Here is a 26,361-nt window from a genome sequence, read left to right as displayed (position 1 = left end):
TTTATTACTAGGCAGTGGCAATCCAAAAAGCAAGATATCTTCTCCTAGATCCTTTTAGCTGTTAGCTGACAATTAGACAAAAAGATAAATAGATACATACTACAGTGACATAAAGAAAGACCACATAGTACAGGCATTCACTAAATATATGGAATAATGGGCTGGGAAGACAGAATAATGGTTCTGCAAAAGACTTTTAATGCTTGAGACTCTGAGGCTCCAGGTTCAACCCTCAGTACCACCATAAACCAGAACTCAGCTCTGGTCTCCCTGTTTCTCTTCCACCTCTTCCTCCTTCTGCTTCTTTCCCTGTGTATCTCTCTCATGAAAATAAATTTAAAAATTTAAAACTTCTAATAAATATATGGAATAAATCTGTTTTAGTCAAACTCTGACCTCAAAATAGACGACACACCAAGTCATTAATGCTTTTGTAATATTTTAAAGAATTGTTTATTTATTTATTTATTTTAAATGTTAATATTTATTTATTTATTTTTCCTTTGGTTGCCCTTGTTGTTTTTTATTGTTGTAGTTATTTGCTGTTGTTGTCATCATTGTTGGATAGGACAAAGAGAAAGAGAGAGAGGAGGGGAAGACAGAGAGGGGGAGAGAAAGACAGACACCTGCAGACCTGCTTCACCGCCTGTGAGGCGACTCCCCTGCAGGTGGGGAGCCAGGGGCTCGAACTTGGATCCTTACTCCGGTCCTTGCGCTTCGTGCCACATGTGCTTAACCCACTGTGCTACCGCCTGACTCCCAGAATTATTTATTTTTTAATGACAGAGAACTTGAGCATGACCGTGGCATATAAAGTGTTGGGTACCAAACTTGGACTTTGTATCTGCAAATCTTTTGTTCTATCACTGAGCCAACATTCCAGACTGCTATAATACTTACTTATTATTTATTTATTTATTTATTTATTTTATTTAAGAAAGTATTAATTAACAAAACCATAGGGTAGGAGGGGTACAATTCCACACAATTCCCACCACCCATTCTCCATATCCCACCCCCTCCCCTGATAGCTTTCCCATTCTCTATCCCTCTGGGAGCATGGACCCAGGGTCATGGTGGATTGCAGAAGGTAGAAGGTCTGGCTTCTGTAATTGCTTCCCCGCTGAACATGGGCGTTGACTGGTCGGTCCATACTCCCAGTCTGCCTCTCTCTTTCCCTAGTAGGGTGGGTCTCTGGGGAAGCGGAGCTCCAGGACATATTGGTGGGGTCTTCAGTCCAGGGAAGCCTGGCCAGCATCCTGATGACATCTGGAACCTGGTGACTGAAAAGAGAGTTAACATACAAAGCCGAACAAGTTGTTGAGCAATCATGGACCCAAAGCTTGGAATAGTGGAGAGGAAGTGTTAGGGGGATACTCACTGCAAACTCTAGTGTACTTCTGCTTTCAGGTATATATTTTGCAGTAGTTTATGGATACGTGTGAACATATACTCTCTCTCACAGAAACTGGTGTATATCTAGGTTTTGGGACTTTGTTAGAAAGTGAACCACCTGAGATGGAATTAGAGTATAATATGAAAGGAAAGGTCTCACCCGAGTAACAAAACATTCACTACAGAGGAGATCCAAAAGACTAACAAACATGAAAAACTGCTCTAGGTCACTGATTGTCAGAGAAATGCAAATTAAGACAACACTAAGATACCACCTCACTCCTGTAAGAATGGCATACAACAAAAAGGACAGCAGCAACAAATGCTGGAGAGGTTGTGGGGACAGAGGAACCCTTTTACATTGCTGGTGGGAATGTAAATTGGTCCAGCCTCTGTGGGGAGCAGTCTGGAAAACTCTCAGAAGGCTAGACATGGACCTTCCATATGATCCAGTAATTCCTCTCCTGGGGTTATACCCCAAGGACTCCATAACACCCAACCAAAAATAGGTGTGTACTCCTATGTTCATAGCAGCACAATTCATAATAGCTAAAACCTGGAAGCAACCCAGGTGCCCAACAACAGATGAGTGGCTGAGAAAGCTGTGGTATATATACACAATGGAATACTATGCAGCTATCAAGAACAATGAACCTACCTTCTCTGACCCATCTTGGACAGAGCTAGAAGGAATTATGTTAAGTGAACTAAGTCAGAAAGATAAAGATGAGTATGGGATGATCCCACTCATCAACAGAAGTTGACTAAGAAGATCTGAAAGGGAAACTAAAAGCAGGACCTGACCAAATTGTAAGTAGGGCACCAAAGTAAAAACCCTGTGGTGAGGGGTAGACATGCAGCTTCCTGGGCCAGTGGGGGGTGGGAGTGGGTGGGAGGGATGGGTCACAGTCTTTTGGTGGTGGGAATGGTGTTTATGTACACTCCTAGTAAAATGTAGTCATATTTATCGCTAGTTAATTAATACGAGAGGGGGAAAATTAATTGTATGTCTTGAAGTTTTTCAAAACACAAACTGAATCTTTTCTCAATATATGCAGTGTAATTGATATGCAGACTCTCTCAAAAGCCTAGACCAAGTAGATCAGAACCAACCAATAGCACAGCTATATACAAGATACTGGGTACTGTCCAGCAAACCCTAACAAAAGGACTTTTCAAAGTTAACCCAATTAGCAAATAATGTGATGATAACATTAACTATCGATTGTCTTTTTGAACCCTAAGACAGCAGGAACCTCACATCTCCACTATAGAGCCCCTACTTCCCCCAGTCCTGGAACCTTAGGATAGGGCCCACTTTCCCGTATGCGTCTCCCAATCCATACCAAATAATATTGCATCCGCCGATCACAACCTAACCAACGCAACGATTGCCACCTCAACATGCTTCACCTCAGACTGTGTCCAGAGACTTCACGTGTGCAATGATAACCCTTCAGCTTCATTACTTTTTTTTTTTAATGCTAGAAAAAGGACCGAATGATGACACATATGGTAGACCCCACACACATTGTGCATTGTAGCACAAGGAGCCTGACCCTGCCTGCAGGGGGAAACTTCACCGGTGGTGAAGCAGTGTGGCAGGCATCTCTCTCTCTCTGGCTCTTTCTTTCTGTCTCCTGCTTGCTCCTCAGTTTCACTCTGTAGTTCTCAAAAATAAATAGTCAAACATTTTTTAAAAATATTTATTTATTTACTTTTTGTTGCCCTTGTTGTTTTTATTGTTTCTATAGTTATTGTTGTTGTTGTTATTGATGTTGTCATTGGATAGGACAGGGAGAAATGGAGAGAGGAGGGGAAGACAGAGAGGGGGAGAGAAAGACAGACACCTGCAGACCTGCTTCACCGCCTGGGAAGCGACTCCCCTGCAGGTGGGGAGCCGGGGGCTGGAACCGGGATCCTTACGCTGGTCCTTGCGCTTTGCACCATCTGCGCTTAACCCGCTGTGCTACCACCCAACTCCCAGTAAAACATTTTTCAATTGTTAGAAAACAATGTCCCAATGATGTAAAATGAAAATTAGAGAGACTATAGAAAAAAATCAGGCTGTCAGCTGTACTTCATACATCTTTTTTATAAGTAAACCTGTGTAGGCCTTTGAATATTTGAGCTACTGAGCTCTGCCATTGTGATGTTAAGGAGCCATCAAAATAAATAAATGCATAGGAGTAACTACTCCACTCAAGCTTTATCTAGAGGAATGAGCAGTGTGTCCTTTTAGACTGTGGACTATAATTTCCATACCTTTTTAGCACTAAGTATTTTTTGTGGGGGGTTGTTTGTTGGTTTTGTTTTGTTTTTTAGATAGAGACAGAGAAGCACACAGAGAAAGAAAGAAATAGACCACAGCACCAAAGCTGCTTCAATGCCCTGGGGGCCTGGCTTGAGCCTGAGTCACACACATGACAAAGCATCACTCCATCCAAGAGAGCTATTTCACTGAGCCTAAGTTGTTTTTGTTGTTGTTGTTGTTGTTATTATTATTATAACAAGAAGGTCTAGAATGGCTATATTAATAGCATACAAAGTAAAATTTAGCACAAAGATAGACTTCTTTCATAATGATAAAGTGGTAAATTCACCAAGAGGACATCATCGTCTTAAGTGTCTGTGCACCTGAGGGGGCGGGGAGGAGGCTCACCCAGCACAGCACATGTTACCATGCACAAGGACCTGGGTTCGAGTCCCCAGCTACCAAATAAGAGTCCGTACAGGGAGGATACTTCAAAGTTGGTTGAGTAGTGTCAGAGTCTTTCCCCTGCCCCCCTGCTCTTTCTCTCTATCTCTTGCCCTTTATCTAAAAGAATTTTAGAATGAAAGCAAGACCTTAACTATTGATCTCCTGGACATCACATAACTACCAAGGAATACTGTAACCAGGTTCTGCCCACACATTTGATAACTTAGATGTAATAGACTAGTTCCCAGAAAAATACTTGCAAGCTACCAATACACCTTCAAAAAGAAACAGAACAGGATAGCCTTATATATCTTTTTTTTTTCAATTTTTTAAATTTGTTTTATTATTGGATAGAGACAGAGAGAAATGGAAAGGGGCGCGGGAGGTTAAGAGGGAAAGAAACAGAGAAACACCTGCAGCTCTACTTCAGCACTCATGAAACTTAACCCCTGCAGGTGGGGATCAGAGGCTTGAACCCAAGTCCTTGTGCACTGTAATGTGTGCACTTAACCAGCTGTGCCACCACCTGGCCCCGCACCTTATATATCTTAAAGAAACCAAGTTGTTAGTTTAGAAAAGAAAAACTTTCTAGAAAATGTGAGGCCTAAATGCTTAAATGCCTAAATGGTAAACTTTATCAAATAACTATGTAACAAAAGAAAAGAAGATGAGAAAGTATTTGCAGGTTTCTTCATTTGATTCGTACTATTGTAGTAACACTTGTCTACATCACGGGATTTCAGCAGTATAGTTTCTAGCCTGTGTATCTCCGACCCACCACACACCCACCACCAAAGCTCCATTTGCTTCACACCATGGAAGCTTCTTTCCCATCTCCCCACTTCTCTCTTCAGCTTCCTCCCGTCGACAGCGTAGTTGTCACAGAGCCTGAGTCATTCTGATTATGATTTTTTGCAAGTTAGTTTATTGGTTTGAGTTATTTACATTCCACATATGAGTGAAACTGGGATTATGCTAAGTGAAATAAGTGAGGAAGTGAAAAAGTATTTTAAATTGAAGAAAAAGAAAGACTGTCTCAGTAAGACACAACTTGAGCAGTGCTTAGTTAGATGTTTTTAATTTTTTTTGTATTATCTTTAGTTATTGGATAGAGACAGTCAGAAATCGAGAGGGAAGGAGATGATAGAGAGGGAGAGAGACAGAGAGACACCTGCAGCACTGCTTCACCACTTGCAAAGCTTTCCCCATGCTGGTGGAGACTGGGGACTAGAACCCAGCTCCTTGCTCATTGTAACATTTGCACTCAACCAGGTGCACCACCAGCCAGCCCCATGATTTTTTAAATATTTTATTTTATTTTTAAATAGAGACAGAAATTGAGAGGAGGAGGGGAGAGAGAGAAGGAGAGAGAAAGAAACAAGCCTGCAGCCCTGCTTCACCATTCAGGAAGCTTTCCCCCTGAAGGTGGAGACTGGGGCTTGAACCAGCATCCTTGCAAACAGTAATGTTGTGTGCACTCAACCTACCCCCAGGTGCACCACTGCCTACCCCCCTGGTTGGAAATTTATAATGCTATGTGCCTATATTAGAAAAGTCTCAACGCTAAAAGAAGAGACTACTAAAATTTTCTTCAACAATCTGAATGTTGTATATTAAAAACGTATTTCCTTCCTGTTAGAGAAGATGACAAGTGATTACTGTGAAAAGGTAACTCCTGACCTTTCAAAAGACAAAAAGTGGCCATCAGACTCCCACAGGCTGCTTCTTTAATATGACACACTCAAGCTTTGCTAGTGGGGAAGCAGTGTTGCAGGTGTCTCTCTGTCTCCCTCTCTATCTCCCTCTGCCCTCTTGATTTCTGACTGTCTTTATCCAATAAATAAATAAAGATAATTAAAAAAATTAAAAAATAAATGAATAAATAAGACATGCCCCCTCAACTATTCTTGCAGGTAGGTTCTTTCCAATTCACATTTCTGAGATGAATGGTAGTAAAAGATAAATAAAGTCCTTGGTGTTAATAGATTATAAATTAACACACACATTTGTTCAATGTGTCCTTTAGTAGGTTATGTCATAGAGGGATGAGCTGTATTTTATAATGTCATAGAACTTTAAAATTAGAGGGAGCGTTCAGTATTTCGTCAAACAGCCCAACCATGGTTTCAAAGAACTAACTACTCCCTGCCTCTCTGGTCTCAAAGTCAGCAGTGATGGGGAGAGGAGAGATTTAAATTTGCAGATCAGAAAATGTAGGAGAGGGAAACTAAGCAATGGTACATTCCGAATTCAGAGAATAGTCGTGTCAAGTCCAGGGACCATCTGGAATGTTCTTGATCTGCTGTACACAGTCAGCACTTGGGTAAATGTCACATCCTCTTCAAGACTTGCCCTGACTCTCCCAGACATCATGGCCTCTGTCTCTGGCTTCCCCCGGCATGCTGTCTCCTCTGCGCTGGAACATTCCGGCATCTACCAGCATCATGTTGTAAAAAATGAGCCAAAGCATCAAAAATAGGCCTTGCCATTTACTAGGGTCAGTGCTACCTTTTGCTGTAAATGTGGTCGATTCTTGAGGGCCGGGCAGTGGCGCAGCGGGTTGAGTGCACAAAATGTGAAGTACAAGGACCCACTGAAGGATCCCGGTTCGAGCCCCCAGCTCCCCACCTGCAGAGGGGTCACTTCACGGGTGATGAAGCAGGTCTTCTGGTGTCTAGCTTTCTCTCTCCCTCTCTGTCTTTCCCTCCTATTTTGATTTCTCTCTGTCCTGTCCAACAACAATAACAGCAACAACAATAACAACAACAAAAATAACAACAATGGGGGAAAAAAAACATGGCAGGGCCAAGTGGTGGCACACCTGGTTAAGTGCTTACATTATAGTGTGCAAGGACCCAGGTTCAAGGACCCAGGTTCAAGCCCCCAGTCCCCACCTACAGGGGGAAAGCTTCATGAGTGGTGAAGCAGGGCTGCAGGTCTCTCTCTCTCTCTCTCTCTCTCTCATTTTTTTATATTTATTTTCCCTTTTGTTGCCATTGTTGTAGTTATTGTTGTCGTCATTGTTGGATGGGACAGAGAGAAATGGAGAGAGGAGGGGAAGGCAGGGAGGGGGAGAGAAATACAGACACCTGCAGACCTGCTTCGCCACCTGTGAAGCGACTCCCCTGCAGGTGGGGAGCCGGGGGTTCGAATCAGGATCCTTACGCAGATCCTTGTGCTTTGCGCCACCTGCGCTTAACCCACTGCACTACCGCCCGACTCCCCTCTTTTTATCTCCTTTTTAAAAAAAAATCTCTCCCTAGTTAGTTAGATTTCTGACTATCTCTATCCAATAAATAAATAAAGATTAAAAATAAAAGTCTTTAAAAAAAAAAAGATGGCCTCCAGGAGGGGTGAATTTGTAGTGCAGGCACGGAGCCCCAGGAGGCAAATAAATAAATGTAATCCATTCTCTCTGAGTGAGTGATGAGCATTAAGGGCCCCATAAAAAGGTATATGATCGTTCTTTGAAAACTTGAAAGACCCACTAAGGGTCATAGATAACTGTCCCTACTATGCATTTTTCTCTTAATGCAGAAACAGTCTGAATTTCCGCCCCAGCACCAATACATCTTGACTTGAAATGGTCAAATGTCCAGAAGTTAAAATGATTGCTCAAAAAAAAAAAAAATCACATAGCTGTCAGGGATTGGCTTCACTCCAACTTTTTGAAAGACAGTTAGTGTTTCTACCCTGTCCAGTAGCTTATCTCTTATGACTGTTGGTTTAGTAGTTAGCTACCATAAAATCCTGGACTCTAGCGCCAAATTGTAGCTGGAGAAACAGCCCTGTAGCCCAGAAGCTGGAAGTTAGTTAGTACATCTTCTTATTGAAAGGGAAGCACCTTCCCCTCTCCATAGGCTTTGCCTCTGGCTTGATTTTCAACATCCCTCTTCAGGCATTTATGGCATTTTGTCAGCGGACTAGGTGCTTGATGTAAGTTAACTCACTAGGTCTTTTACAAGCCCCCATGATGAGGTGTTAGTTTTCTTTTTCTTGTGAGGAAACTGAGGTTCTGAAAATAATGTTAGTTGCTTAGTTTTTAAAGTTATTAAAAGCTAACAGGAAATGTGAAAGTGGATTTCTCTGATGACAGAAGCCATACTCTTAAATTAGGCACACCAGTGCAGTGGATGAAGTCGGTGTGCGACGCACTGGTCTACAAATAGGTGGTTGCTTGCTTACCACAGTTATGTCAGAGAAAAGCAGCCAATGTTTATCTGTTCATGTGTGGCAACTAGTCACAAATGAAAATAGCATGAGATTTCAGGATGATGGAAGTAGTGAGTGCTACTCATTAATTCGGTGATGTTGCAAATCAGTTTATTACCTCTCTTTGAGCCTACTTTCCTCAATCAAAAATCACAATTAACAAAGCCACCTAGCTCAGAAGGCTGTGGTAAAGATGAAATGAATGTTTCTAAGTGCTTCATAAGTGCTCTTAAAAGACAGATAAATGAATCGATGAGCGAATTATGCTATTTTCCGTAGCCTCTCCTTAAATGGTAGATTTTTCTGGGTGCTTTTAAAAACTGATTTGATTTATAGAAATGGTGAGTTTCCAGAAGACTTATATTGAGTCACAGAATCATCTACCATAAGCAGAGTTTAACTCATACAGCCCACTTGATTTGATGAGATACCTGGCTCTGAGGAATGGTGATTTCACAGCACCTTGTACAGAAGTTCTTGATAGATATTTCTGTCGCTGTTCTGGAAGAGCAGAAAGGCAGAGAGGCCCATGAATCAGTGCCCAAGTTAGCTTTAAGTTTCCTGATATAAGTGTAACGCTGCACCTGCTAAGAGACTGCCCTTCTCCCTGTGGAGCTTAGGATTCTGCATTTTCCAAGTTCATTTCTGTCTCAACTTGGAGATAAGTTCCTGTTTCTCCCTGCAGCCTGTTTTGTAATCTATACAAAATAATGTCTTTGACAGTTGGATAAATAATCCGTGAGAGGATGAATCTGGAGGTCTTTGGGGATCCCTTAGGTCATCACCGCAGCTCGGAAGATAGATACATGGGAAGGTTGTGTCTGGTGACAAGGAATGAGTTCTTCATACCTCTCATTCCAATATTGTTTATTTTCTTTTTGGTTTAGGAATCTGGGGACTTAACCCATCGATTCCCATGTTTACTAAGGATTACCAACCCAATGGAGTGCCAGAAAATGAATTCTGTTGTTGTTGTTGTTGTTACAAACCTTCAGGCAAACTATATCAAGGAAGCAGTTTAGAATTCAAAGGAGAATGTGTCACACATTTCATTGTATCTGTTCAGTGTAGATAATTAGTCAGAATAATCCCTTTCTGTCCCTGTCCCTTCTGAAACACCCTCTCTCTTGTTCACCGGACCCTTTGCTCTCATAAACACACACCATTCATTCTCCCAACAGATTGTTGCTTAGGAGTTTGGATTACAAGTGTCAGTGATGACCTAGCTCAAAGCAGAAAAGTGAGCAGTTCTGTATCTCTCCTTGGTTTAGTTATTTTGTTTTTGGGAGAGGCAGGGTTGAGGTGGGGAGAGAGGAGTAACAAGCAAAATAGACTCCGAGTTATTATTAAAGATCAGCCCTGAAGGAAACCCTAGGAAGTACAGCTCTGAGCTCATCCTGTGGAGAAGTAGATTAGCGTCTGTGCAGGGTGAAAGGATGCCCAGAGAGCTGGCCACCCTCCTCTCAGTAGAGAAGAAATATTAAGTTGAGAATCCAGTGTCCACACAGTTTGGGTACCATGACACGCAAGAAATTTCAGATTGAGACCATCACTTGTGGGATTGGGGAACGGAAAGAGAAAGGGAGAGTGAGGAGGAGGAGTTTATTTATGGAATGTCAGGGGGCTTTGAGGCTCAGCAGGCCCTGGGAGCTCAGCACTCCCCTCAGTGCCTGTCCTCTCCCTCTGACCTTGGATGAACTAGCCAGCAGTATATTATGCCGGGTGATTGTGCTGGCTTGTCACGGTTAGCATTCTGGACTGTCACTGGAATGTAGGAAACGGATGAATTTGAATTGAACCATGAGGTGGTCTGCCTGGCCTTCTCCTAGTCTCAAGGAAACCTGTCGCTGTTTGTCTGGGCCTGGCCTAATGAAAGCAATGGAGGGGAAGAGAGGTGGGCCTTTGATCCCTTTGTTGCAGCTGCTCCCTGGGAACTCACTGAAATCAATGCTCTGTTTCCCTGAAGGAATGAATGGCTCTGCCTAACTAGCTTTGTGAAGCCGTGGGGGAATTCACTGCCTCTGTTTATTGACAGCTGAAAAGGAGCACATGGGTGGAATGGACCTTCTTGTGAAAACCAGGCACAGGGAAAATGAGACCTCAATTTAACACAGAGGAATTTGGAAATTCACCCCAAAGGAGACGGTGGTTTCTCATGCTTACATTAGAATTACTCGCATTTGGGGCTAGCGTGGCATGAACAATGGTGGTTCTGTCACAACTTTGTTATGAGGACGAATATGGCCTGCATAATAAATGATGCTAAGTGGAAGTTGGCTCAACACCCTCCCCCCTTTTTTTAAACACAGGAGGAGAGAAAGACAAATATTAACCATGATATCATCAGGTGATTCTTTTCTCTTTCTTCGAGACGAAAAGGACAATACAGTCTTAAATAAGCTTTTTATTAGTGTTATTATCACTGAGTCTCTAGCAGGTGACTTGACATTGATTCATTCAGACTTCAAAACTTTTCTGAATTTCGCATCTGCATTTGACTCATGCTGACTCTTCCTGATATCCTGGGTTGAGTGTGTCACATGGGAATATTATGATAATATATTTATTTAACACACACACACACACATTCCTGGAGTTTTAGAATGAGAGGTCTGTGGGAGGTCCGTGCTACATGTAAATGAAGGTGCCTGATGGGTCAGTATAGAGTGTTTGCAATGGGAACACGTCATGAGTCCTGCAAGTGCTGACTTACTGGTTTTAGGACACAGTAAAGGGAAGGTTGTGAGTTATCCCAAGGAAACATCACTGTATCTTCTTTCCCATCTCCTTCCACTTGCTTGCTTTCCCAGGAAGAATTTATGGCTTCTTCCTTTGGTCTCCAAGCCCTTTGTGCATACCTCTGCTATAGCACTTAACGCATTGTCCTGTGGCTCTTTGTTTAGCTTCTGTTAGCTGGAAGTACAGCAGCTGTGCCGTGTTCATTTTTCCATCTCCAAGCCTGGCGAGGCTCTTGGCTCTGTGATGCACGCTAAATGAATGGGGATGAGGGGCTCCCTGTCCATTACTTTGAATGCAGTTACTTATCTAGGCTTCCACTGAAGATACTACATTTTAGGAAAACCTAATTGATCTCTTGTTACCTGATTGGTGCTGTTGCATTTTTTTTTTTTTAAATCTCTCCTCTATGGAGAATTCTTGAACACACTATTGGACTTGGCAAGTTTGTTGTGCTGTCCATCAGCCTCTGAACAGAAGGCATTAAAAAAAAAAAAGTGTACAGCATGGTCTTTTGCAAAATCCAAACTCCATTCTCTTTAACACCCTTCCCTAAAGATAAGTCTCAATACAGAGTTTAGATGTATTCATGAAGACGATGAATATGCTTTTTGATTTGGAGTTCTGAAGACTCTCCCTCCTGGACTAGGTTGGGGATTCAGATGAACAAAGCTTCTGTCCCACATCATGTAATTCTGTGACGCCATGCTAAATGATACAGAATGAAGCATCTCTTGACAAGTCCTCCAACCGAATTTACCACCATTGTATGGGATGAATTCCTCCTCAACAGGACACCTTTACTTCTCAGTGACTATTCAAAGGGGGGCCGTTGGTTCCAAAGGACTAACAGCTGCTATTTCACAGAATCCGAGCGCAAGTCCGTTTTCTGAGTTATTCTCAAATTAAAACCTGTCTCTTTATGTCTTATAGTTTCATTTTGATTTTATTAAGTGCTACTTAATAAGCCCTCTGAAGAAAGCCTTGGCAGCGAAATGCCAGTTTGGTTTGTTTTTAATTTGCTCACTGGACGGAGACAGAGAAACTGAGAGGGAGAGAGAGGAAGAGGCAGAGAGACGCATGCGGCCCGGCGTTGCCACTCACGAAGCTTCCTTCTTTCAGGTGGGGACCGGGGATTTGAACCCAGGTCCTTACACATTGCTACACATGCACCTATTTTTAAAATGGTTTTTATATATTTTCTTTTATTAGATAGAGACAGAGAGAAATTAAGTTGTAAGGGGGAGCTAGAGAGAGGGGGAGAGAAAGAGAGACACCTGCATTACCTCTTCATTGCTTACAAAGCTTCCCCCTGCAGGTGGGGACCAGGGACTTGATCCCAGGCCCTTGTGCACTGTAACATATGCACTCAACTGGGTGCACCACCAGCTGGCCCCTCTTTTTTGTCTCTTAGATTCATTTCTTTATATGCTAGAATGGCAGAGAGCCAGAGAAAGGCACTCAGACTGAGTATATGCTGTGCCTGATTGAGCCTGAGACCTCATGTTTGAAAATCCTATACTCTAGACTTACTTATACCTCCCCAGACCCTGTTTCTTTCTTTTATTTCCTTCTTTTTTCTTTTCCTTCCTTCCTTTCTCTCTCTCTCTCTCTCTCTCTCTCTCTCAAATAAATGGGAAATAGTTGTCAACATTCTATAGTTTCTGGGAGAGCAGAGGTCAGGTCGGATCGTGGCTACTCCATAAGCCACGCCTCCCAGAAGTGTTGTCAACATTCTTAAGGAAAAAAACAAAAAACAATATCTTAAGATCACCAAGGACATTTTTAGAGAATGAGTGGGTGGGAGGTAAGTAGACACACGACTATAGGAACTTGCTACTATTTTCCCCTCCGTGATATTTTTGCTTTATTTTCATCACTAAGATAAAAGCACTCTGTATGGATTTCCACCTTAGTTACAGGTAGAAATTAAGCTTAAAGTAGAGGCTTTCACGTGGCTGCCTTGTGACTGGGATCTTGTAGGGGAGCCAGTATTCGAGTGAGTCTTGCGAATGGATTGATTCAGCAGGCTGGGAGTCTGCTGAGATGGTAGATTTCTTGAGAAACAGGAAAATTGCCACAGCCATGATCGTGGATAGACATTTAGTTCATAGGTATATAGATTTTTTTTCATAAGAAAAGCAATAAACTCAACACTTAAATTTGTATAATCTACCTGCTGAAGGCTCCCTGCTTCTGGAGAGGATTGAGTGACATCTTTACCAAAGTAGGGGAGAGGAGAGGGTAGGAGGTAAATCAAAAGTTGAAGCACACTCTTCATTGGACGTCTCAGCTTTTCTCAGTGAGGCATGTCTTTGTCTATATTGATAGAAGTACGTACAGTTCAAGGAAGTCACTGCAGTGAAGTGCTGTGTTCTTGCCGTAGAATTAGAATCGGATAAATTCAGATACAAAATCCTCCATTCAGAGAACTTTTTCCCTGGATTGAAACTGCTGTATTACCTCAGAAGAATAATTCCAAGTAATTTAAGAGTAGTCAAACCCTCAAAATACATTTGCTGATCAACTGTGTGTGTGTGTGTGTGTGTGTGTGTGTGTGTGTGTGTGTGTGTGTGTGTGCATTTATCTACTTAAGCAAACTTCCTCATAGAAAGATACCAGATACTTCCCTCTTAGATGGCTTCCTGTCCATTCAGACTGACCAAATAAAGCAGCTCTAATAAAAGCTTATCTAGACATTGACAGGGAAGCACCCTTCTTACTCACTAGGTTTAACTGCAGTAGACGCTATTCTGAATTAAGCAATGATTTGAAATGACCTTCGTGTCAATAAGTTCTGCCCTCCAGGCTTCTCCTAATTAGTAACAGCCTGTCTTGGGGTGGGGGGGGAGAGAAAAAATGGGAGTTAAGTACCCTATTGATGGCCTTCTTGCTCCTTGGAGTCTTACCCTCCCATCTAGGTATGGGTTTTGCTTTCCCACAAGCCAGTGTTCTTAGTTGACACGTTAAAGAAATTCTGAGGATCATCTCGATTTCTTCTGAAGCTGTAAATCCTTTTCCCCTTGAGTGAAGGTCTCTGAAAAATCATGAAAAACACCTGAGTGCTGCTTGCTTCCCAGAAATCCAGGGGCAGGCAACACAGTCATCTTATCAACTCACTCCTCAGAACACACGTCTGCCCCAGGTGGGGTTACTCTCTCCACTTTGCGGTCAAGGAAGCTAGGATTCTAGAACTTGAGCGAGGTTGTGAAGTGTCTCTGGGAGGTATCTACGTTTTGAATCTCGGCATTCTTGCACCATAACCAACAGTTCACCCCATCAGTGTATCACTCCCTGTCTTCACGCCAAGAACCCTTGAAGATCTAAAAAGCATGGCTCTGACATTTTGGGGGGTCTAGCACTATGGTGTGCTGAAGAAGGAAAAGCCTTGTTGGTGGAATTCCTGAGCTCATCTTCTATATATAAACACCGACATAGTCTCAGTGCCTTTTCTTTGAGGTGCCCTTTTAAAGACCTTTTGATTTTTTTTTTCCCTTCCCTGTAGGATTGACTTCACATCTCACGTGACCTCTGTTTGATGTCACATCTAAAACTCCTCTGTACCTCAAACTGAGAAAGGTAAGTATGTTTGCTAAACCGTCTGGCTTCTTCCCAGTCTTCCCTCTGTGGTCAGCAGTGAGTGTGTTCTTGTCTGTTCCGCAGCAGAGCTGATCCTACAGTCCCTGGTCTCCGCCACTGTGAGAGGGGGTTATGTTCTAACAAGCACTTTCTGTCACAGACTGTACATTTGAGGAACTGCAGGTCTTGGGTGGTGGGGGACTAGGGTTGGGCATATGAAAGCCTGTTTTTCTCTGTTAAGGAAATAGCAATGTATAAAAACACTCGCATGCCTGAGGCTCCAATCCCTACCACCACCATAAGCCAGAGATGAGCAGTGCTCTGGTAAAAATTAATTAATTAATTAAAGTAAAAAAAAAAGGGAGAGAGAGAAATCAAGAAGATTTCTGCTGAGAATTGCCGTTGGTGTTTATTCACTCTTAGAAATGGAAGGTATTATACAGCTGGTTTTTATTTATGATGCCTTGTGTACTAAAGTTTCTGTGACCTCCCTATACATTAAAAAAAAAATTTTTAATTATTACCTTCAAAACAAATACTATTGAGGTCATGTAGTGACATCCCTATAGAGCACACATGATTTAGTGTGCAAGGACCTGGTCCAAGCCCTATCAGCAATGTGGGAAGCTTCACAACAGTGAAGCAGGGCTGCAGGCCTCTCTCTCTCTCTCCTCTCTCTCTCCCTCTCTCCTTTTCTCTCTCCCTCTCCCCCCTCAACTCTGTATCTTCCTCCTCTTTTCTCTGTCTCTGTCCAGAAATTTAAAAAAAGAAATCACATATTAAAAAACAAATACTATTGAAATTTGGAGTGTCCTGTTTGATTTAGAATCTTATTTAATATGCTACATACCTTACAATTCCAAGTCTGTAAGTCATGATCCTAAAATCCTGACCTGAGGTCAATCTCAGTGGTATAGATTCTTTCCAGACTTACTTGAACTAAATTCAGTGCTGACTGAAGAAAGTCCATCATGGCCAGGGGCCCCCTTACTTATGAGTTTTATTTATCATTCCCTTTCATACGTGTATAGACTTTTCCTTCTTTTAGCCACCTATTTAAACAGGGTAATTTCTACCTCTCCCCTTAAATGCCGTATCCAGTCTTTGGGTTGTTTTTCCCAGGGCGGCACCAGCTCTCTCTCGAAGCCATTTTGCCGTCTTCACTTAAACGGTTGTTTCCCGTCTCGCAGCTTTTGTGCTAACAGTATTATTTAACCATGGCTCTTGCCTTCTCTTCTCTTTGATTTTTTTTTTTTTTGCAAAATATCCCTGACTAAAACACGCCATAATTTTTCTTTTACTGCAATATGTGTGTGTGTGTGTGTGTGTGTGTGTGTGTGTGTGTGTGTGTGTAGTCCATCTTACACTTGATCTTTTTCCCTAAACCTCTCACTAGATAAACCACTTCCCAGTTTATTTTGCTCTTGAGGCTCTCCACAGCTGCCCTTGCCCTAGGCACATGGCCAAAGTGAAGACTATATTAGACGTGGAGGCTTAGATTCCTGTTCTCCAAATGATTCTAATTGAAACTAGTCAACTTCCCCAACATGTTCAAAAAGGAAAAACTGAGCAAACCAGAATTGCCACGATCATTTCTGTGGATCATTTGGATAACTTGTTGGTCGTTGTAGAATGAGTCGTGCCAAGTTGGTCTGCAATTCTTTTCTTAAAAAGAAAAGATACTTTGTTTTTTAGTGAGAGAGAGAGAGAGAGAGAGAGAGAGAGAGGAGGAGGAGGAGGAGGAAGTCAGAAAACTGCTCAGTTCTCATTATTGGTGGTTCTGGGGATCAAACCTGAGACCACGGCCGCCGGCATGACAGTCTGGGGAGTGATTACTCTCTCTATTAAAATGTCACATTGCTATTTTAAAAGCACAGCAAATACTGTTATACTGCTTGGGAATTTGTAACTCTTCCAATTGTATATAAAACTTTGAGCATTAGGAAATAGAACTACACAAGAATGATGATCATCGAAGGAAATCAATTTCTTCCTTTCTTTCTTTTTTTTTTTTTTTTTTTTTTTTTACCAGAGCACTTCTCAGCTCTGACTTATGGTGGTACATGAGGTTGAACCTGGGACTTCTAAGCCTCAGGCATGGAAGTCTATTTGCATAACCATTATGCTATCTACCCCATAAATCAACAATTTATACTGACTTTCTGTTGTGTATTTTGTATTCTGAAACATACTCATCTTTCTTAAATGCAAATTTATCCAGCATATAAAATTACTATTAATAATGTTTGCCTTGTATACATTCTCTGTGATCCTGCACCAGCCACTGGACACCTAGATATACTTAAATAATGTTGTATTTTATTAGCTCTATAAGGTAAATGGCTATTACCATAAAAATCAGGGAACATGCCTAATATCATATCCCTGGCCAGTTACAGAGCCATTATTGAACCCTAAGGTCATCTTGACTCTAAAACCAGCAGTGTTCTTTCTCTTCTGCCATGGCATCCTCCTTAGCCTGGACCAAACTGAATGCTATCATTGATTAATGATAGCCTATCTATAGGAAACCGAGAGGGTGTACTTTTCACATACTAGGATACAGGCGTGTAATGTACGATAGCATACCACTTTTAGGTGAGAAAGGTTTTAGTCTAGGAAGTAGCATTCATATTCTTTACTTCCTGACTCTGAACAAAAAATTACAATGAAGAAAGACAGTTTGGGAGAGAATTCAGGTCCAAGAAGGATGCCAGAGGACCTAGTAGAAGTTGTATTGTTATATGGAAAACTGAGAAATGTTATGCATGTACAAACTATTGTATTTACTGTTCAAAGTAAAACATTAATTCCCCAATGAAGAAATTAAAAAAAAAAAAAAAGAAAGTTTGGGAATGAAAGAGGCTATGGGGGCCGGGTAGTGGCACACCTGGTTGGGCGCACACATTATAGAGCGCAAGGACCCAGGTTCAAGTCCCCGGTCTCCATCTGCAAGGGGAAAGCTTTAGGAGTGGTGAATCAGGGATGCAGGTGTCTCTCTGTCTCTCTCCCTCTCTGTCTCCCCCTTCCCTCTGGATTTCTGGATGTCTGTATCCAATAAATAGAGATAATACAAATCAAAAAGAAAGAGGCTGTGATTCGTAACACAGGAGTGTTTGACATTGTCAAAAATTGGCAAGTAGTGAATATTTCTCTGTCAGTATGTTGAAGCTAGTGCCTGGGGCCAGTAGAACTGTTCACTTACTGCTCTGCTTCACCATATTGCCTGTCCGAGGTTCGAGCCTGGCCCTACCAGCCTAAAGGAAGTATTGGTAGGGGCGGGGCGGTGACACCCGTGTATGCACACAGGTTACAGTGAGTCAGGATCCAGGTTCAAGTCCCCAGTCTCCACGTGCAGGGAGGAAGCTTCACAAGCAGGGAAACAGTGCTGCAGGTATCTCCCTCCCCCTCGACCTCCCCCTCAAGTTCTCTCTGCCTCTGTCCAAAAACTTAACTAAAATAGAAAATACTAGGGAGCTTTAATGCTATAGTTTCTTTCCCTTCCCCTGACTTTGTCTCAAAAACTAAGAGGGATTAATACTAGAGTCCATGCACATTGATACTGTAACCAAGTGGGAAGTTAAGAAGTAGCTTCAGAGATTCACTAGGTGGCATGTGCCAAGGTCCTTTTTTTGTCCTGTTTAAGCACAGGAATTAAAAGTGATTCCTAAAATGCAGATTGAACCACATTAAGGTGACTAGAGTGTGAAGTTCTCATTTGCCCTGTATATCCAATTCCAAGTACGCTAAGAGTGTTCTTAGTTTTGATACAGGACCATCATCGAATTTTGTTTTATAGAATAATTTGGTTATTGTATTTATCACTTTTCATGCACAATTTTGTGTGTTTTTTTCCTGAGTTTTCTCCCAGAGGAATTGCTACTTTATTGATTATTTTTTATTTGTAATTGGATAGAGACAGAGAGAAATTGAGACAGAAGGGGTAGACAGAGAGGAAGAGAGACAGAGAGACACCTGCAGACCTGCTTCACCGCCTGTTAAGTGACTCCCCTGCAGGTGGGGAGCCGGGGCTTGAATCGGATCCTTAGGCCGGTCCTTGCGCTTTGCACCACGTGCACTTAACCCACTGCACTACCGCCCAACTCCGTACTTTATTGATTTTTAATGCATATAATATCTAAACCCAGGAACACAATTTGGACTTGTGAGAAGTGTTTTTTTTTTGTTTGTTTGTTAGATGTCTATATATGTTTGAACACACTGCTTTCCTGATGAAGAACTGTCAGTGGTCTGATGAGTTAGGAGCCTTGGTTGTGACTGATAGAATTCAGTGGCACCACTGAAGAATTCTAACAGCCAAGTGTGCGGGTAACATTTGCACGTTAGAACAGTCACTCTGACAGCGGGATTGTCAGGAGGGTGAAGGGAAGTCAGTCCTGGAACAGAGAGGAGGAACAGCCAGTGTGGGTCACAGTCCTTTGTATGGAGAAATGTCACATTACACTGACCTGCCTTGACTCCCAGTTCTTTATCATTACGCTGCTTGTAGGTTAAAAGGAAACCCTGTGAAAATGGAGTTGGGGCCAGTCCACAGTCAGCTGGTGCTCCATTCTCCATTCTCCAATTTGCCGCCACCTCCACCAGCTTCTTGGGGTGGGGGTGTCGCAGAGGGGATAGGAGTCTCCTGTGCTGTGATGCATTTTGGGGTGGGGGATGGGCTCGGGGTCTAACCTGTCTGGTGTAAGAACATGACCAGGGGTTGGGCGGTAGAGCAGCGGGTTAAGCACGCGTGGCACAAAGCACAAGGATCGGCCTAAAGATCCCGGTTCGAGCCCCTGGCTCCCCACCTGCAGGGGAGTCACTTCACAGGCGGTGAAGCAGGTCTGCAGGTGTCTGTCTTTCTCTCCCTCTCTCTGTCTTCCCCTCCTCTCTCCATTTCTCTCTGTCCTATCCAACAAACGACATCAACAATAACAATAATAAATACAACAAGGCTACACAACAAGAGCAACAAAGGGGGGGGGGAACGGCCTCCAGGAGCAGTGGATTCATGGTGCAGGCACTGAGCCCCAGCAATAACCCTAGAAGCAAAAAATAAAACACACACACACACACAAAAAAAAAACACGAGGACCAACAGAAACCAGCTTTGTTGTGAAAATAACTGACCCCACACTCTGGCTACTGTAGTTTTCCCAACCTCTCCCTTGGATACAGCTAAATACAGAATCTCCCTTTTCCTTATAACCCAAGCAGAGAGTAGGAACTTTGTGCTTCAGATTCCAAGGGAGCATTTGAGCATACTCTGTCATGAGCTATTCTTGACAGGACACTTGCTCCTCCTGTCTGGATTGTCTTCTGTCTGGATGTACCCCACATGTCAAGCAGGCTTTTAAGTACCCGTGTGGCAGAAAAAAATGGGGTCCTCTAGTGGCTGACTCTTGCACATCTGAAGTTTTTTTGGCCTGAGTTCTCTCTATAGGAAAAGTTTCGATCACTGCACAAATGCCAACATATCTTGGCTTATCTAGGATCCTTTTGTTTAATTATTGCTATTATCTTTATTTATCGGATAGAGACAGTCAGAAATCAAGAGGGAAGGGGGTGATAGAGAGGGAGAAACACAGAGAGACACCTTCAGCCCTGCTTCACCACTCGTGAAGTTTTCCCCCTGCAGGTGGGGACTGGGGGCTCGAACCTGGGTCCTTGCGTATTGCAATACGTGCACTCAACCAGGTGCGCCACCACCCGGCCCCTCATCTAGGATCCTACCTGGTTTTCAGCACAGCCTTTGGAAGGTTCGTCTGAAGGCCTCAGATACTCAGCCACAGAGCTGAAATGAAATCTCCTTTGAAGGCATGGCTGAATTTAGAGAAAGAACTCCTTTACACATCTTATTCCGCACCAAAGTACCCACCATCATTGCAATGGCTTTGGATCAGTGGATTTGTCGTTTTGAGGGTGTATATCCTTTCTCCTAGGATGCTAATCTCTTCTCCCCCAACCACACCAGTTCCCAGCATGCTAAGATTGAGCTGTCCCATCCCCTCCCAGCAGCCAGTCTGAAGGTTCTTCCAAACTTGGGAACCCAAGATTCCCCCATGCTTCAAGACCAGCAGCTCTCTGGCTTTGTAAGCAATTTAGAGTTGAAGATAAAGGTTTTTAAGATAATTTTCTCTGTCTCTCCCTTTCTAGGTATTTGTATAGGAATCAGAGGAGTTAATCGTGTGAGTAAACTCTTAACATCTGTGTTTGTTTCCTTCCTTTTCTGTATCTGGGCTTTTCAAGCATAGGAAAGTTCCTAAATCACTAGCACCAATCACGGTGGGGGTAGGTGGGGTGGGGTGGGGTGGGGTGGGGTGGGCAGTAGGCTTTAAAAAAAGAAAGATTAAAATCTGGCTGCAGTTCCAACAGTCAAAGCTGTTTGTATGCACAAGTCTAAGGCCCTCACACCTTGCTGAGACACCACCCATCTGCCTCTCATGCCACAGACTCAAGTATGCAGGAAGGATTCCTTTTTTTTTATTTCCCGCAGTGTTCTCATCCTCACATTCCCTCTCTCTCCTCTGCTTCAGTCCCCTAGTGGGGCAGAATCTCCTTTTCTGTGTGTGTGTGTTTAGATAGTAACAAAGACAGATGGCTTCTGCCATCAACTAGGCTAAATTGTGAGGGATTACAAAGCCTGACACCGACTATAAATGAGTCAGGAAAGGGAGGACAGAGTAAGATGGCACCATGGCCCCAACCTTGCTGATTTAGAAGCATCGCTCATCTGGAGGCTGTAACCAAGGTAAAAACATCACCCAAACAGTGTCAATGGAGAAAGGGAGACACTGGGGAGAATAAGCCTGCGGACTCTGCATAGCTTAGTCCCTGAGGAAAGTCTGGTATGACTTCAGAGTTTCTGACTTAGGGGAGGCTTGCAAGTGACACAGTTAAGACACCGACCTATTAATAATGTGCCCTTTCAAGTCTCACACTCTGGTTGCAAATCACAGTCCAGTTGCTTGCTGGTCATGTGACCATTGGGAAGAACTCCTGAGCCTTGGTTTCTCCATAAATAAAACGGCAGGTCAATACTTCCTCCTTATATGGCTATTTGGGGACATGGACGTGGGCAGCCACGAAAGCAGCATTGATCACCTGGCATGCCTTGTACCTACCAGGTGCCATGGAACTCTCCAGGCTCTTGAACACACACCAGGGGAAACAGGGAATCATCCAGCTAATGTTACTATTATTACATAGCAGTGCCATGAGCTAAAATCAGTAACACTGGAATGAGAACCCGTCTGGAGGGTAAGCCATCTAGAACCCCCAACTTTAGAATAGGCTGCAGTTAGGGACACTCAGAGATACCCAGGCTGAGACAGTTAGTGGGGATTCAACTGGAATTTTACAGGCTATTTGGAGCTGAAAATACAGACTTAGATGCCTCCGCTCTGAAGGAGATACTGAAACTCTGAGCCAAGGATAAGGTCCCTCGGAGATCATGGGGAATGTAGAGGGTCAGATGCCAGGCCCGTAAATCTGTTCAAACTCCACATGACCCTTCTGCAGCATGCTCTCTGTGTCATCTTGGAAGTCACTGCACTGCCGTCACTCTGAGGTGAATAGGAGCATCCACTGAGGGTCTCCACAGCAGAGGTATAAATATCATCACTGCTGGCTGTCACCCACCTTACCAAAACAAAATAATTGGCCTGGAATCTACCAAATCAGATAGGCTCCTTTCCATCTGGAACTACCGTCTTTAGAAAAGAAACTAACAAATTTATTTGAGAGACCTTTAAAAACACACGCCTTGCATATCTTCAGTCTAGAGGAGTCCCTCACTGAAAGCCTAGTCAGATGGCCCTTGCCCGTGTCTCCCCTTCTCTCCCCCCAAAATTGCTAGAAAAGTCAGTTTGAGGAATTGACTTAGGCAAAGCTAGGAGTAGCTGGAAGTTAATGAGTAGAAATCCCTTTGTTTAATAGGGTTTCAGTGGCTACTCAGCAAGTGGCTAAACCAGTTCATTCATAGAGAGAAGGGCACGTTCTTAAACGCTACCCTCAGACGCAAAGGCCGAGAAGGACAGAGTGTGAGTGCAAAAATGCAGTCTCGAAATCAGATGCGCTAGATTCATGCATCTTCATTCTGTCACCAGTAAAGAAACAGATTATTGCACACACACACACACACACACACACACACACACACACACACACACACACACACACACATATATTTCCCATTTATCTAGCACAACTACAACTCATCTGCTTCCTTTGTGCCAACCCACTTCTAGAAATATATGACTTTTCTTGCTATTTTGAAGCTCTGAAGCATCGACAATTAGGAGCACCTAATCTTACAGGATCTTTTTTTTTTTTTTTATCATACACCTTTCTTTCCCCCTAATAATGGACACATTAAAATCTTTTCCACTGATTTCTGAAAGCAAATTCTGACCTAAAAGGCAATCTGCAAGTAGCATCCTGTCAAACTCAGATGTGTTATTTTTTCCGAACTGTCTCTGCTCTGCTTTATTAAATTGTCATATAGAGAACACATGATTCTCCCCGTAGGGAGCACGTCTGCTTTCAGGTTCTCTGTTGCATTGTTAACTATTTAAGCATTAGACTGGAGCAGAGCTGGCAGGTGGGGGAGACAAGGGACTTGATCCCCTCCCTGCCAGAGTTCTCCTCTTTCACGGGTACAGCTTGAGTTGAACAGTTTAAGATTAAGCTCCTGTGTGAGCCCTGGGAGTATTGTTGTTTTCAGAAAGGAGGTGCTTTCTTTTTAATGATGATTTGAATATTTTGACAATGAAGCTAAGCTACTCCACTGCCTGGTTTACGTACTTCATGTCATGTGTCCCCTTTTTAACGAAACAGAAGAGAGACCTCATCTCTCTGAATTCATAAACTGGGATTGTCCACTGGTGAGATGGGTCAGAGCTAGGGAAGGATCATCCAGAAGCTCTTAAAGTTAGTAGAGGCTTTTGGAGCTCACTCTATTAAACCACCATAATAAATGTTGAGCAGTTTCAGAAGAGAGAAGGCTTGTGAGTCATGAGGATGGTTGTTGGAGTGTTTATACATGCAAAGCAAGGAATACATATAAACAAATTATCAGAATGACTCAGACTAAAAAAAGAAAAATAAAACACGACTCACCACTGGTTTACACACACACACACACACACACACATACACACACACACACACACACGCAATTGTAATGGGTTATTTTAAACCTTAGTTGCTTAAACTCCGTCTTGCTTTCTCCATTTTTTTAACTTAAAAGGATCTTCTCATACAAAATAAACGGACATAGCCTTTTTGATCAAATTAAGAGAAGAAAACAGTCAACCAAGTGAATAAATTGCTTAGGTGAGATATAATTAGCTTTGTTTCATCATAGATTTACCTTTGTACTGGCTAAGAAAATCCTGGAAAGCTTCCCCGCCACCCCCCACCCCCAAGAAGATTGACTGGTTAGAACAGTCTTAGCTGGGGAAAGCCATGTTTTCTGATTAATCGATGAGTGCCAATCCCGATTTCCCAAATACTCACCAGGGATTGGTGTGCAAAGCTGACTTCAGACTCGGTGAAAACACAAATCCCTGAGTGATTTTAAAAGGAACCCCAGTAGACGCTGCTTCATTCATTCTAGTTTGTCCTGGCCTAGAAATCTGCATTTTTAAAAGATTTCCCTGGTGACCCTGATGCCTAACCAAATTTAGCGACCATTGAGTCATGCTTTTGAATCGGAGATTCCAGACACTCTGGTACCCAGATCTGATGGCTGTGTGTAGCTAAGTGATGACTTTGGTGAACACAAGTACCCAGCTGGCTGTTGCTGACTTCAGTTTGTGGCTTGCTTCAGGTTCTGTAGCTGTCTAGACTTTCATACCTGTTTTATAATATTGTAACACTGTTGGAGAAATACCATTTCCTCTTAATGCTATTTTGAATATTCTGTGTAAGCGATTTCACTTGTGTGTGTGTTTTTTTTTTCTACTTGCAGAAAGCAGGGGAAAACTTCAGGGTTTTTCTAATCCAATTGCAAGTAGGAAAAAGGATATGATATGATTCTCTTGGGTACAATGTATAAGATATTGAAAATCTTTTGAATTACTGTATTCTGACCTTTACCACAATATTTAAATATATCAGCTGGCTTAAGACTTTGGCCAACTGGGGTTCCCTGAGACACCTTAATATTAAGGGTGGTGGTTCTACTGAAGTAGTATTTATTCTGCATGATTTCAATTTTTTAATCTATCATCCTTTAAAATGCATGAAAAATGTGGTAGCCTGCACACATCAGTTTTCTGTCTGTGTGTGCGTGCGCACATGTGCGTGCGCGTGGCTAAGCTCAAATTGCAACTTAAATGGGGAGAGGGCTTGTAGCCTCGTTCACTGGAGATATGCAAGATGTTTTCTTACAGGTTTGAATCTTCAAACAAACCCCCTGGGAGATCCTGTGACCCCCTTTCAGCTGATGCTTCCTGTCATTGAGTAGGTATGCAAATGATAGCAGCTCCAAACAGCTATTTCTACTTGGAAAACTTTAGACATTAATAAGCCAGTTAGATTAGTCATGATATGTTAAAAAAAAAAAAAAGATCCTAACAGAGAATCAATATACCCCCCTTCCTTAAATTACCAAACACCTCAGAACAGAGAATTCTTTTTAACTTTGTATCTTGTTAAAAGTGTTAGTATACTCTCCATTTCAAGGGATCAAAGGATGTATTAGAGCTAGTAACTTTATGTCCTGGCTGTCCTCCGTCCACCACTTGAATAATACCTGCTGATCTGGAGAATTGCCTACTGACAACCTTGTCAGTTTAAAAGCTTTCAAGCAATCCTGACTACACTCGGAACTTGTATACATAAGAGGATCTGTGAAAGGTCGCCCTCCCCTTCGTGGATCATGTTGACTGATGAGCCTGAGAAAGAGGCTGGTCACATACCAATTGCACCAGGGAATCCGGCTACACATTTTGAAGGGTTATTCGGAAATACTGTAGACAAAAAGCGATTTCTGAAATCTGCTGCTGAATCAGACAGCTTAGGGAGGAGATGGGGAGACAGATGTGGAAGCAGCACTTGGCTTAGTTCAGAACACCTGGGTTTCGCCTCTGGGTATCTCTGGTCGCCATGATGACATTCCTGGAAGTTAGCCTTTCAGGGCCTTGGTATGCTTTACACAGAGCCCAGCATGATGTAGGACACAGAGCGTCAGTGCCTGGGGTCAAAAGCTCAAGTCCTCTGAGCCCCCATTTCCTTTTTTTTTTCCTTCTCTTCAATGGGGATCCTACTGCCTTTCTACCTGTCTCACAGATGAAAATTACTAGTGGAGATAATATTAGAAGGTTTTTTTTTATGAACTCAACTAAAATGTTAAACGTCATTGTTGTAAATGACGTCCGATTAAAATTACTTGCCAAGGCAAAAAATAAGGAGTTGAAGCAAGGCTATTAATTCTTTCGCAAAAGGGTGTGCCGCCAACAGTGGCCGTCAGGCAGCAGCACGCCCCCTTCCCCCTTCTCCCATCTTTTATAGCTGACGCAGAGACGTCTCCTCCAGCCCTGGGCTGGGCTTCAGAGCTCAGTCTCCCCATTGCCTAAATAAGGAAAGGAGGGAGAAAGTCTGAGGGTCTCTGCCGGAGGACTAGTAAGCACTGCAAGGAGCTGACCTAGAGAATACAAAAGTCATGGCCACAGGTGGTCACAGATAACAATTTATAAAAAGAATTTTTGTACTAAACAGTTGCCCTATTCATG

At 42.8% G+C, this 26,361-nt stretch overlaps 1 protein-coding gene across 16 annotated transcripts in view; it reads left to right on the top strand.

Moving 5' to 3' along the window:
• PLAGL1 (PLAG1 like zinc finger 1) overlaps nucleotides 1-26,361 on the top strand; it is a 66,537-nt gene that overhangs the window by 19,155 nt on the left and 21,021 nt on the right. For 3 of the 16 annotated variants that reach the window (XM_060188698.1, XM_060188686.1, XM_060188690.1), the window contains 4 exons: nucleotides 14,550-14,623; nucleotides 20,780-20,811; nucleotides 23,874-23,959; nucleotides 25,021-25,094. Coding sequence is in view for 4 of the 16 variants with exons in the window: in XM_060188695.1 (XP_060044678.1) it covers nucleotides 25,074-25,090 (17 nt within the window). In the remaining 12 variants the exon portion in view is untranslated. Of the gene's footprint in view, nucleotides 1-14,549; nucleotides 14,624-20,779; nucleotides 20,812-23,873; nucleotides 23,960-24,596; nucleotides 24,639-25,020; nucleotides 25,095-26,361 lie in introns of all 16 variants that reach the window. The other 13 variants (XM_060188699.1, XM_060188688.1, XM_060188694.1 and 10 more) reach the window with 9 other exon arrangements.

Source organism: Erinaceus europaeus, chromosome 4, assembly GCF_950295315.1.
Source record: "Erinaceus europaeus chromosome 4, mEriEur2.1, whole genome shotgun sequence".
Lineage (NCBI taxonomy): Eukaryota > Metazoa > Chordata > Mammalia > Eulipotyphla > Erinaceidae > Erinaceus > Erinaceus europaeus.
Note: the sequence above shows the minus strand (reverse complement) of the source record. Positions and strands in the feature narration are given on the sequence as shown.